Below are 14240 nucleotides of genomic sequence, written 5' to 3'. Positions count from 1 at the left end.
GCCATTTCACAGGGCTAGAGAGAGGAGCAGCATCCAGTTAGGTGGAAATAATCTTTGGGGGAATTGGTTGAAGATAAAGGGGAGCTTATTTGTCATGAGACAGTAGTTCTTGAAAACGCAATGGAAAGGACCAGGAGATGGAGCAGAAAAAAGAAGGAAGTAAAAAGCAGTAATGTCAGGGAGAACAAGGGAGAAGATAGGTGACTGGAGGGTTCTGTCTTTGGGAACCATCAGAAGTCAGGGTGAGCAGACTGGTGGAAGAGAAGCCCCTAAGATTCCAAATGAATGTGAAGGAATGGCTGTGCTCATTCATTCATTCTCGTTTTAAAGTTAAAGAAACAGTGTTTAGAGAATTTAATGTCTATTCATCTAACAGCCAGACCTCAGATCAGGTCTTCTGATTTCATGATGTGCTTTTTTTGTTTTTATTACTGTTTTCTGTATTCTTGTATACAAGTATTAATATGGAGATGTACCTTCAGTTGGTAAGCTCAATTGAAGTTTGTATTGCAAACCAAATATACAGTGGACTGTCTTTTAGAGTGCCCATGTGTGGTTGGCAGGGGTGGGACATCTACGCTCACAGTGCTGTTAGGCCTTGCAAAGATACAGAGTTGTCTTATACTATGGAATGTAATTAGTGATCCGAATCTATATATTGTAACAGTTTTGTTGACATTCACCCAGTGTTCTGTAATTGATCACTATTTCTCATTTAAAATCCTGATGGCTTCTTTGAAGCAAAGGAGAATTTGTCCTCTTTGACACTGAGCCTGAGTGCTGGAGGATCTCACTCTTCTTCACATGCAGCTTCTACTTTAGGACCCCATGCTACACATCGCCATTAATTTAATGCTATCGTCTTCTCTGAGCTGGCGCCTACTTGAATGAGTCACTGGACACGGAGTGAATGATGACAAAGGTGCTTTTCCATTTTTTGCAGTGCTGCATGGCTAAAGGTGAAATCTAACCCCAGAGATGCCACAAAAGAGTCTCTCCAGCAAGAAGATACTCAAGAGGAAAATCACTTGACAGGTGCTGTTGAGCACGAGGCAGTCAGGTTTGTGCTAGTATTTTTCAGATCTTTGAAAGTTAAAGAGCTCCTTTTACATAGACTTGGAAGTCAACCCTTTCTTCTCTTTTCTATTTATAAAGTTGATTATTTAAAATGTAGGCTATTAAAAAATAAAATGTAGTTTATTAAACTTTTCTGTCAAACTATATAGCTTGCAGTGAGCTCCTCTATTTTTTTCTTATGTCGTTCATTCATAAATTATATGTGTGTCAATTTTATATCAGTTGCTAGTTTTGTATATGACACTGTTACGAGCTTTATGGAGACTTTTAAAAGGGCAAATAGGCCATAATCCCAGCCCTTGCTTATTTACAGTCAATAGAGAAGATACGTGATTAGCTATAATTTAAGATAGAACGAGGTGTGTAACCTAGGAACTGAGAGAGTTGAGAAAGGGGAGAAAGTTACTTCTTGCTGCAGAGGTCTAGGCTTCATGCATCGAGATGGAAATTAAACTAGGACCTGAAGAACAGGCAGGATTTCGATATGGGAGATGAGGTGAGAACATTCCATGGGAAGAGAGCAGTGAAAACAGCTTTGTCTACATTTGTTTGGCTGAAATTATTCTTGCAATTATGGGAAAGCAAAAATGAAAGCGGCCCATTAAATAATTTGACAATATTCATGTATCTTAAACCAAAAGAATCAAAGCATTTTTACATACAACAGAGTTGTCCACAGTTTACTTTTCCCTTTTGTTTTTATTTGACTTCACTATGCCTATATGGCTCCTGGGGGTTCATTGTTTAGTCTAAACTTGAAGATACAGCAAGGGTTTTGTTTGAGTCTAATAAGAAACCCAAAGTACAAGGGATAGCTAGTTTTCTTGAGAACCTTTGAGACAGGTTCTTACTGCGTTGTACACTAACTCAGAGTACTTTTGTGCATAAAAGTATTTTCACATGGAACACGTTCTAGAGAGCTTTACAGGTACAGAGAGGTTATGTTACCTACTGAGTACCTTAGTAGAGCCAGGATTGGTGCTCTGCGGTGGAGGCAGGGGGCGGGGTCCTGACTTCTGGTCTGTTTCTGTGATAATGACACCTTGCTGTGTTGAGGCAGAATTGGTTTGACTCTTCTGACTGTCTGCTAGGCTCGCATGGCTTGATGCTGAAACTTCCAAAAGATTGAGGGAACTAGAAGAATTAAAAGCCAAAGAAACTGACAACATGCAAAAACAGAGGTAAATATTTGTTCCTGAGGTAGGAAATGGTAATGTTCTACATTTCTATACATTAGCAATACATAGAGGTTGTTTAGGTCTAGCTACCCTTCTTATGTTTATTGGCTTTCTGCCTCCTTAAAAGACTGTGAAGTCACCTAAGAAGCCTACAGGGAGCCAAGACTGGAGCTCAAGGGAGTCCTGACTGTGCTTTGAGGAGACTTGGGGTGATTCTTGATACTGTTCTCTAGGCTTGACTGGCTTGATGCTGAAACTTCTAGAAGAGCAAAGGAATTGAATGCTCTCAAAGCTGAAGAAATGGATAGACTCCAAAAACTGAGGTATGTATTTGTTTCTTAGGAAGAATAATAGATGGTGGCCTGTTCTAATTGATCTGGATAGTCCTGACAACCAACCTGGACTGTTAAGGCCTAACTTTATTACATGAATGAATGAATACCTGCATGTCTGCCTGTATATTGTACCATACTTTTTGCTAGGAAATGTTTCTTCTGTGTGGAGTTTGAAGGAGGACTGAACAAAATCTGTAATTTTGGAGTTCTGTCTGAAAGATCCGAGTCTTACGTTGATTTTTTTGGACAACCCTCAAAAGTACTTTTCTCTAGCCAGATACCAGCCCTTCTCAGATCAGAAGATTAGTATGATGCATATACATTTGCTACTCATACGAGTCAACATATAGCTACTTCCGTTTCACATGTTAGTCTGAATGCAGGCTATAGTTTTCAAATGTGGTTCCCTTTTTCTATTCACTCTCTAAGTGTTTTCAAAGCTATAGGCACTGTAGGCATAAAGAAGCTTGTTAAAAGGTTTAGTTTAGCTGCTGCTGCAATTGCCTCATTTTTCCAACTCTGATAATAATTCACTCTGTAGTCGCATAACAGAACACTTACTGAGACACCTGTGCATTCTGTCACCATTCATGATGGATTGTTCATCTCAGGTTAGAAGGGCTGTGGGTATATCATTAGAGGGCCGAGACTTTTTATCAAGTCATAAAATTTCAGAATCTTGGGGTTTGAAGGATCTTTTTCCCCCAACTGATGCTTTTGGCTCCTCTCTGCTATCTCCATCAAGGAACTGTCCAGTATATTTACACACACCCTTTGTGATGGGATAGTCACTACTGTCTGAGGGAATCTATCTCGTGGTCATTTATAGCTAAGAAGGTGTGACCTTAGGCTGTGTTGAAATTTGATTCTCTGTGACTCTTACCCACTTGTCCCTTGGGCCATATAGCAAAAGCTTAATCCTTTGTGCCCCATTTATTTCTCTGTGTGTTTTTACTTCAAAAATTAAACATATCATACATATAGAAGAACGTACTAAATGCACATGTACAATCCAAAATATTACAGAATGAACCTCTACATACCACCATCGTAAGCCACGAAATCAGCCATTGCCGCTACTACAGAAGTTTCCAGTGTGTCCCTTCTCGGTTGCATCCCTTTTCCCCCAGAGGCAGCGACTGTCCTGATTCTTGTGTTAATCTTTTCATTACTCTTCTTCATAAACCTGTTGTCTATGTGTGTATCCCTAACAATATCTTGTTTAATTTTGAAAACTGAGAAACAGGCACAAATTTAGTTGAAATTGGCAAGGGCAGTGTTGATGGTGGTATCATCTGAAGACTCCTAGGGGAAGACAGGTTGAACAGAGTCTGGATCCCATTCTGACTTGTGCTCTCATGAGAGTTTGTAGGTGTCCCACTCAGAAGGTCACTGAGCAGGGTCACGAGTGAGTCCTGGCACACATAGGGCATCCTCCATCTGGAGGGCCTGTAGGTGAGCCAGGTCCACTGGACTTCGGGAAGAAGCCTGGTCAGGAGAGAGGCTGTCTTGTAACACACTGCTTCTCAGATCTTTCTGGTGGGGTTGAGATGAGTATCCATAGCAGACAGCAGATCACAGAGGGAAGAACAGAAACTTCATCAGCAAAAGGGCAAGACAAGCCAGGAATCTAGGCTTGGATCTCCCATTTCCATATCATGTTGTAATCTTCTTCAGTTTGCTTGCTTGTTTTGATGGAACACGTGCTAATTTAGCTGCTTTTTTTTTTTTTTTCAATTAGGAACAGGGTCTCACTGTGTTGCCCAGGCTAGTCTTGAACTCCTGGTCTCAAGTGATCCTCCCATCTTGGCCTCCCAGAATGCTGGGATTAGGCATGGGCCACTGTACCCTACTTAATTTAGCTTCTTGAAAAAGGATGAATGGGAAGTAAATCCTTTCACACCTTTCAAGTCTGAAAATGTCTTTATTTGCTGATAAACCTTACTAATCTCATGTTTGCTGGTAGCCTTACTGGGTGTAGAAGATTATTTTTATTGGAAATTTTTAAATTTAACTTCTGACTGTGAATTTTTTAATTTAACTTCTTATTGTGAGGTAATTTTTCTTTTTTGGGGGGTGCAGCTGTTTTTTATTTCAGGGAGACAGCAGGGGAGGGGGCTCAGACTTTCTTGGCAGCAGCTTTCCGCATGGCAGCCAGGACATTGCTCAGCTCCTTCCGCTTCCTCTTGGCCTGGATGTGTGTCCCCACTCTTTTCTTGAAGAACTTGAGGGCCCATTTGTCCTTGGAGACCTTCAGCAACTCCATGGCGCACCACTCCTACCGGGCAAAGCCACACACCTCCCGGATCACGTCCTGCACGAACTTGGTGTGTTTGGTCAGATGCCCGTGGTGGCGGCTGTGCCTGGGCTTGCTCACGTTCTTGGTTACCTTGTGGCCCTTGTTGAGGCCCACGGCCATAGGATACTGAAGAGCCATGGCTGCTCCTCTCCAATGGCCACCGTGGTGGAAGCGTGAGGTAATTATAGAGTCACACAAAAACCCAATTTCCCCAAATGGTAGCCTCTTGGGAAACTACAGTACAGTACTACAACCAAGATATTAGCATTGGTATAGTCAAAATATAGAACATTCCCATCCCAAGAGGATCCTTCATGCTGCCCTTTTGTAGCCACACCCCTTTCTCTCCTGCCCCCATTCACTGCTTGGCTAAATGACTCCTGGCAACCACTCATCTGCTTTCCCTGTCTATAATTTTGTTATTTCCAGAGTGTTATTGTAAGCGGAGTTATATAGTATATAACTTTTTGGGATTTCTTTTCTTTACATCATTCTCTGGAAATTTTATTGAGCTTATCACATGTATCAGTAGTTCATCCCTTTTTGTTGCTGAGTAGTATTCCATGGCGTGGATGCAAACAAACCATAGTTTGTTTAACCATTTACCTCGTCAAGAAATGAGCCTGTGTTCTCAGCTATTCAATAGGCTGAAGTGGGAGAATCCTTTGAGCCTGTGAAGTCTAGGCTGCAGTGAGCCATGATCATGCCACTGCACTCTGGTGTGGGCAGATCCTGTCTCAAAAAAAAAAAAAAAAAAAAAAAAAGAACATCTGAGTTGTTTATAGTTTGGGGCTATTATGAATCCAGTTTCTATAAACAGTTGTGTACAAGTATCTGTGTGAACATAAGTTTTCCTTTTTTTCTGGGATAAATGCCCAGAGGGCAGTTGCTGGGTTGTATGCTAGTTGTATGTTTTGTTCCAAACTGCCATACCGTTTGCCAGAGTGGCCTTGTCTGTTTCCACCAGCAGTGTTTGAGGGAACCCGTTGTTCTGCATTTTTGCCAGCATGTGGCGGTGTTACTGTGCTTTCTTTCAGGCGTTCTGATGGGTGTATCGTGGCATCTGAACGTCTTTTCATGTGCTTGTTTGTGGCATGCGACCGTGGGTTTTTCTGCAGTATTTGGCTGCAGTAGGGCAGTTATTTTCTGTTTTCCATCTTTCTAGGCTGCCCCTTTCTTGGTCCTGTTGCTAGAGAGAGCAGACTTTATTTGCACTGGAGACTTCTTTTTTCTGTGTGTGTTGGTGTTTCTGGGTTGCTGGCTTCTCTAGTACCTACTCTGGGATATACGAGGCAAAGAGGAATCCCAGAGAACTCGCTGCCCTGTCATTCGTTTGGTCCTGGTGTTCCTAGCTGGTGTGCCTTCTCTACTCCTTTCCAATTCCTCTCATGAGTGCGTATATTTAATGTCCAGGATTCTTAGTTGTAATTAACAGGAAGAATAGGGGAAAGTACATTTTTTCAACCTCTTCAGAAGCAAAAATCTGAGCATTTCCAATGAGAAATCAAAATTGCTTTTTATCCTTCTCTAGAGGCTTATAGACTCTGTTTTCTCCTCAGGGTAGCTCAAAGTCATAATGATAGGACTTACTATGGGTGTATTTTCATTCATTAGTAGACCTTTTCAATCAGGCAGTTTATTTCCTTTAGTTCTGAGAAGTTTTCTTTTCTTTTCTTTTCTTTTTTTCTTTTTTCTGCCTCTGTTTTCTCTATTCCCTCTTTCTGAAGCTCCTGTTCTTTGCTGTTGGACTTCCTTGATTGGTCCTCTGATTTTTTTAATCTGTTTTTTCCTACTTTCTTTCTCTCTTTCCCTGTCTTTCCTCTTTTCTACCTCCACCCCTACCCTGCACCAACAGGAGATTTCCTCCATCTTTAATATTTAACCCACTGAGTTTGTCATTCTGCCAGTGTTTAAAATTTAAAAATTAAAAACGTTGAGGGCTCTATTATTCTCCAAATATCTCTTACTCAGTAGTCTCCTATCCTTGTTTCAAAGATACAGTGCTATTTTGAGTATACTAACATGTTTCCCCTACCTTTTGACCGATAAAATCTTTTTCTTTCCTTCCTTAGAAATCGAGTAATCTTGGCTGTCTTCTCATGTTTAAATATAGGACTTATTACGGATCAAAACCTCAGTGCATATGGATTGGAATTAGTGTTTTAGTTTTTTTAAATAATTGTTTCTATTATGGTATAATTTACATACAGTAAAATGCAAAGAGCTTAAAGGTACAGTTCAGTGAATTTTGACAAGTGTATATACCTGGGTAACCAAAACCCTAATCAAGATAAATAATTTGTTCTTCAGCCTAGAAAGTTCCCACATGTCCTTTCTGGTTGTTCTCTGCTCCCCTCCACCCCCACCATCCCTCACAGAGGCAGCTACTTTGATTTCTTTTACTGTAAGTAGCTTTGTCTGTTCAGACTTCATATGAATAGAATTATCAAGATCTGCTCCGTTGTATCTGGCTTCTTTTGCTCAAGAAATATTTGAGCTTCATCCACATCGTATGTGTTTCAGTACAGTTCATCCATTTTAGTGCAGAATAGTATTCCATTGTGTGAATATGCCACAGTCTGCTTTTTCATTCTCTTGTAATTGACATTTGGGTCTTCCCATTTACAGTTAGTGTGAATAAACTTGCTACAGACATTCTTGCACAAGGCTTTTTTGTAGAAATATGATTTCATTTCTCTTGGGTAAATACCTAGGAGTATAATTTCTGGGTAATAGATTGGCAGTTGTTTAATTTTATTAAACCAGCCATATACATTTTCCAGAGTAGTAACTTTTTTTTTTTTCTTTTGAGACAGAGTCTCACTCTGTCGCCTAGGCTGGACTGCAGTGGTGCGATCTCACCTCACTGCAAGCTCCGCCTCATGGGTTCATGGGATTCTCCTGCCTGAGCCTCCTGAGTAGCTGGGACTACAGGCATGCACCACCACACCTGGCTAACTTTTTGTATTTTTAGTAGAGATGAGGTTTCACTGTGTTAGCCAGGATGGTCTCGATCTCCTGACCTCGTGATCTCCATTCTTGCCTCCCAAAGTGCTGGGATTACAGGCAGGAGCCACTGTGTCCAGCCAGTAGTAACATTTTATACTGCCATCAGCAGTGCATGGGAGTTCATTTCTAGTTGTTTTACATTCTTGCTAGCAATTGATCTTGTCAGTCTCTTAGTGATTCTGGTGAGAATGTGGTGGTGTCTCCATGTGGTTTTTTTTTTTTTTTTTTTGAGACGGAGTTTCACTCTTGTTACCCAGGCTGGAGTGCAATGGCACGATCTCGGCTCACCGCAACCTCCGCCTCCTGGGTTCAGGCAATTCTCCTGCCTCAGCCTCCTGAGTAGCTGGGATTACAGGCATGTGCCACCATGCTCAGCTAATTTTTTGTATTTTTAGTAGAGACGGGGTTTCACCATGTTGACCAGGATGGTCTCAACCTCTCGACCTCGTGATCCACCCGCCTCGGCCTCCCAAAGTGCTGGGATTACAGGCTTGAGCCACCGCGCCCGGCCTCCATGTGGTTTTAATTTGTGTTCCCTTGAAGATGAATGATGTTGGGCACCTTTTCTAGTGCTTATTGTGAAGTGTCTGTTCAAGTCTTTTGCCCATTAAAATTTTTTGTAAGTGTTGATTTGAGTTCTTTGTATTTTCTGGACATGAGCCTCTTGCCAGATATGTGTGCAGCAGATACTGTCTCTCAGTACTATGGCTCACCTGTATGTCTTTGTATTGGTGTCTTTTGATAGTTGAAAGTTTTAAATCCTGATTCAGACCAGTTTATCAATTTTTCTTCTCTGGTTAGTCATTTTTGGGGAACTATCTAAGAAATCATTGCCTATGTTAGGATCTAAAGGATTTTCTCTTATGTTTTCTTTTAAGTGCTTTATAGTTTTAGCATTTATTCTTATGTCTGTGATCCATTTAGAATTATTTTTTTGTGTATGAGATGAAATACTGATCAAAATTTTCTTTCATGGATATCTAGCTATTCCACCACCATCTGATGAAAGTAACATCTGGACCATTTTTTAAGAACACTTAGGTTGGTCTTTAGGTCTTTCCTTTGGCATGGGTCAGACTGCCCAGAGAAGTTTTCCGATCTTTGGCTCTTTGGCCCAGAGAGTAAGGATCAGGATGTTGCTATCCTAGGAGCCGAGTTGGGAAGAGGACTGTGAGTCTATTGACATAGCATTCAGCATGCATACCTGACCCCCACCTCTTATCGGAATGGTACCTACAGCCTCAGCTGTGATTGGCTGCCCCTAGTTAAAAGACCCTCACACAGAGAATGAGCAATCAGACTTCTCTTAGTTAGAAAGAGGCAGCTGTGTAGTTGTGTGAAGCAGGAAAAGGGATCTAGGGGTCTTAATTTCTCAAACATCATTTGGCTCTTGTCAGTTTTTATACCACCCCCTCCCAGCTTAGCCCAGGCCTAGAGGTACCTGGTACTACCAGTTGTGTGCCTGGTTAAGTCAGCAGTACAAATTGTGTGGGTTCTAGTTTTTCCCATTACTGGCCTTAGAAGTCGGCTTCCTCAGATCAGCTAAATTAGTTATCATTTTGTCCTTTGTTTTCTAGCGCCCTTTTTTTCTTCGTTGTTTTTGTGGGTGTAAAGCTAACTTCCTGGCCGGGCGCGGTGGCTCAAGCTTGTAATCCCAGCACTCTGGGAGGCCGAGGCGGGTGGATCATGAGGTCGAGAGATCGAGACCATCCTGGTCAACATGGTGAAACCCCGTCTCTACTAAAAATACAAAAAATTAGCTGGGCATGGTGGTGCGTGCCTGTAATCCCAGCTACTCAGGAGGCCGAGGCAGGAGAATTGCCTGAACCCGGGAGGCGGAGGTTGCGATGAACCGAGATGGCGCCATTGCACTCCAGCCTGGGTAACAAGAGCGAAACTCCGTCTCAAAAAAAAAAAAAAAAAAAAAAAGCTAACTTCCCTTGTTTCAGTGGGATTTGGAGAGGGAATAAAGTTGGTTTCTTTTGTTCAGTTTACTATCCACTTCAGCTGTTAATGGCAACCAGTATTTTTTTAAAGGTTACTCAGTGCCTAACACTTCAGATGTTACCTAAATCCTTGTGCATAAAGTAAGGCCCAAGGCCAGCTCTGCCACATCACCTAGGAGCTTGTTGGAAATGCAGACTCTCAGGCCTTATTCAGACCAAGTGAATTGGAATCTACATTTTCACAAGATCCCCGGAATAATTGGTATGGCCGTTAAGGGTTAGAGAAGCTCATGGTTTTTATAATCATTCTATTTCCCTTCACCTGGAGAGGTAAATAAATGTGCAAAATAGGATATTTTATTGCCTTTGATTTTAATTTTCAATTTTATTTCTAAATAGTGTTTCTGCCACCCAGTTAGCAGACAAGGTAGAGGAGGCAGTTCTGGATCGTTTGAAGCCTCTCTTGGTCAAGGCCCAGGTAATCTAGTTCATTTCATTTCCTCGCTTTTTGGAAGTTCTAGATTTAAAAGGAGTTGCTACAGAGGTCTCACTGATCCTTTATAGGATCAAGTGTCTCTGTGGCAGCTGGAAGTTACCCCCAGACCACCACACACTACTGACGTGCCCTCCATCATGGAGAAGGGATAGAGATAAAGGGACAAGGGGAAAGTCCTACATTGAGAAAGTTGAGATTTCAGTTCGGGAAGCAAGTTGAGATTGTAATCTTTGTTCCTAATGAAATAGATCTGTTGGTGAAGTTAGTGTTCCATTAACAGCTTTCACTCAAATGCTGTGTTTTTTCACCTCAGTGGTTTGGAATGATGGGCTTTATTTTTCCAAAGGATGTTACAGTGGCTTCTGTGAACAATCCAGTACTATCTTGAGGATGAAATTATGTATGGTATCACCAAGAGGTTGTGCCATCCTCCCATAAGCAGTAAGCTCAATTCTATAGCCAGACCCTGTTGATCCACCCTGTAAATAGAAACAGTCTTGTGTGTATGACTAGATGAGGCCACAGAAGAATATTATACATTTAAATGAAATGAATGACATTTGGGGTCCCTAAACAGGCCCCAGAACTTCTCTATTTTTAGTTAGAGAAATGTTACATTTTTCTTAGAGTCCATGGAGATATCAGTAGTATAGAACTAGGAAGACTCTTAGAAATCAAGTAGTCTTGAGCTGTAGAGTGGCTGAGAAAAAAAAAAATAAAAGAAATCAAGTAGTTCAACTTTCTCATTTTATCATTGAGGAAACCGGAACAGAGAGGTTGAATGACTTGCATAAAAGCATGCAGCTATTCTAGCAATGTTTACAGAGTTGAGGGAAGAAAAAGGCTGGAAAGCCAAGATCAACACATGGCATTTATTTCCATGAAGACAAAGTGCTTTGAATTGCTGCAGAAGCCTAATGTAGCTAAAGCTGATGAATAGTTCCACACAAGTTATTCTGGTAGTAGAATTCATTTGTACTAATAGGAGCTGCAAGTTTTTATACTCCATGAATGTATTTGTCTTTTTTACTAGAGAGTCAATTCTGCTACAGAAGCAAATACTCACTTGAAGGATGGTTTGTCAGTAAACACGACAGCCCAGCCTGCACAGGAGGTATGTGTTGTGTGTTGTTGGCATTCTGGCATTATTGCTTGATAATGTCTTCAGTTGTAACAGAAATGGTATACAGAGTGCTTTGCAAACACTATATTATCCTACTCAATAAGTATGAATAATATTTTCCACATTTGGCATGCTAATTCTTTCAGTGTATATTTAGTACTATGACTTAGATCCACCTTGCAAACAGCGCACAGAAATCTTACAACCACAGGTTTTTGTTAGTGGCTCTTTGTCCCTCCTCCAGGTAACAGTGTGTAGGTGCCCTGTGTGGCCCTGAATGTCGATGGCTTGCGGCAGAGTAGCTGCCCTCATTTCCTTTCATTCAGCCTAGTTTCACTCATTACTGTCCTAATTTTCTTTATGCCTGGGGCCTAATATTTACTGTTAGGCAAGCATGTTTTGGGTGCCTAATATGTGACCAGTGTGTGGCTTAGCAGAGAGAAAAAGGTGACCCAGGAAAAAAATGAGAAAATTTGAGAAAAATCAAAACATGTTTTATTGCTGCCCACTCTGTATGCTTTCTCTGGAGGACCTGTTTTTTTTTTTTGAGACGGAGTTTCGCTCTTGTTACCCAGGCTGGAATGCAATGGCACGATCTCGGCTCACTGCAGCCTCCCACCTCCTGGGTTCAGGCAGTTCTCCTGCCTCAGCCTCCTGAGTAGCTGGGATTACAGGCACACGCCACCATGCCCAGCTATTTTTTTTTTGTATTTTTAGTAGAGACGGGGTTTCACCATGTTGACCAGGATGGTCCCGATCTCTTGACCTCGTGATCCATCCACCTCGGCCTCCCAAAGTGCTGGGATTACAGGCTTGAGCCACCGCGCCCGGCCTCTGGAGGACCTGTTTTTAGTATTTGTGGAAATGTTTCTACCTTGCCTAGGCTTAGAGCTGTGGAGTGGAAGGTGCAAGTTGCATCCATTTAATCTTTCTGGAGCTTGGAGAGACATTTATTTCTTTAATTGCCCAGAGCAAGGAGAAGAAGCTTCATCCCAGCTTCCTTCCTAGGCTTCAGAGCAGAAGGAAATTGGAATGAAGTTCCATCAACCCGGTGACCTTAGGGGCAGGAAGAAGGTAGATTTCAAGAATGTATTCCTATTCTGATTATTAAACAATATTTCAGCTGTAACATATTTTCATAATCTCTGTGATCATAACTTTATTGTACCAAGCTTTTATGACATAATCTGATGTGAAGTGAGACGAAGACTGAAAGCTAAAAGCCTACATTTGGCCATTGCAAATTCTGGTGTGTTATGGCTTTGTGTTTTTTGCAGCTTAGCCACCAAATGATATGTGTGTGTGTGTGTGTGTGTGTGTGTGTGTGTGTGTGTGTGTGTGTGTATGTATACATATATATGTGTGTGTGTGCATATATATATATATATACATATATATGTATATATATATATATACACATACATATATATATTTTTTTCTAGAGGAATAATGAGGCTAACATTTAACCTAGAGAGGCAACTCCATCCTGCACTATAATATGAAAGGAAAATGAAGTGATGATGAATGCTGGCAGTGAAATAGACATGTTTGAGTGTACTAGGAATGATCAGCCTTATATATTAGAATTATTTTGTAGGCATTACCTGATGTTTAACACAATTCTTTGAAACAGAAAAGTAACTCTATGTAGTATTTAGAATTCTGGGCTGTTAAATAGCAACATTATGGCAGAATATTCCAGGCAGCACCATCAAGAATCAGTGTTTACAAAGAACTGAATGAAAACAAACAAAAGCAGACTAACTCATAAAAGTTGGCATGAAATAGAAAATTGTTTTTACTATGTTAACTTATAAAAGAGCTGGAAGACCTTGAACACAGATTCTCTCAGTTTTCTGATCTTTAAAATGGAGGAGACATTGGCAAGTAAAATGCAGCTCTCTGTAGATTTACTTATAGACAAGATTATTACTGATATCAGGAAAAAGCTCTTGTAGAGGTACCATTATAACATGTCTGTCTATTGCTGCTACTGTTGTCATTGACTAAACATGCACATTAAATATATTTTTCCAAAATGTATGAGTTCTTTTAGAATTAAAAGTTATATACATGCACATGGCTAAAAATTTAAATAATTCAGAAGAAGTATATGAGAAGTTATACCTCCCCATAAGCAGGTGCCATCTGCTGTTCTATATTCTGCTTCTTCATTTATAATAGTTTTGTGCTCTTTCTGTATCATTGCATTGAGACCTTCCTTATCTTTTACAATGACACATAGTATTTTTGGTGTTCTATTCTTTATAGATGGAAAATATATGCATGCAAGCATTATTGGTTGTCTCTAGATTTTTTTGTAATTTTATTATACTGGTTATTCAGTTTAATTTTTATTTCTTTAACTTTGATTAAGGTTGAACATTTTTTATTTGTTGGCCATTAATATATTTTCTTCTGTGAATCATTAAAGGTTTCTTAAATTGCCATAGCTGCAACCATTCATTGTGTGTCTTATTTCATGCCAAGCACTATGCTAAGTGTCTCAACATGCAAGCTCTTATGAAATCCCTACAGCTCTGATATATAAGAGTATTTCCATATTAAAGATAAGAGGAATGAGGCCCAGAGAGGTCAGGTAAACTTGCCCAAAGTTTCCAGCTTATGAGTGGGGAGAACCAGAATTTAATTCTAGAAATATTTCCTTCTATTGCCTGATAAAATTAATTCCCACAGCAAACATTCTTTGCAAAAGCCTCTTTCAGGACAGATTATAAACATGTATTCAAATCAAGAGAAATACAAAGCTTGTAAAA

At 40.5% G+C, this 14240-nt stretch overlaps 1 protein-coding gene and 1 pseudogene across 3 annotated transcripts in view; one reads left to right on the top strand and one right to left on the bottom strand.

The window, feature by feature from the left end:
• Nucleotides 1-14240, top strand: part of KIAA0753 (KIAA0753 ortholog) — a 58022-nt gene that overhangs the window by 23561 nt on the left and 20221 nt on the right. For all 3 annotated transcript variants that reach the window (XM_010341957.3, XM_074388532.1, XM_074388531.1), the window contains 5 exons: nucleotides 944-1060; nucleotides 2169-2258; nucleotides 2489-2578; nucleotides 10244-10322; nucleotides 11374-11454. In XM_010341957.3, the coding sequence (XP_010340259.1) occupies nucleotides 944-1060; nucleotides 2169-2258; nucleotides 2489-2578; nucleotides 10244-10322; nucleotides 11374-11454 (457 nt within the window). The remainder of the gene's footprint in view (nucleotides 1-943; nucleotides 1061-2168; nucleotides 2259-2488; nucleotides 2579-10243; nucleotides 10323-11373; nucleotides 11455-14240) is intronic.
• LOC120366768 (large ribosomal subunit protein eL36-like) lies at nucleotides 4710-5030 on the bottom strand (annotated as a pseudogene).

This window comes from Saimiri boliviensis, chromosome 17 (assembly GCF_048565385.1).
Source record: "Saimiri boliviensis isolate mSaiBol1 chromosome 17, mSaiBol1.pri, whole genome shotgun sequence".
Lineage (NCBI taxonomy): Eukaryota > Metazoa > Chordata > Mammalia > Primates > Cebidae > Saimiri > Saimiri boliviensis.
This window is presented reverse-complemented; position numbering and strand designations above follow the sequence as displayed.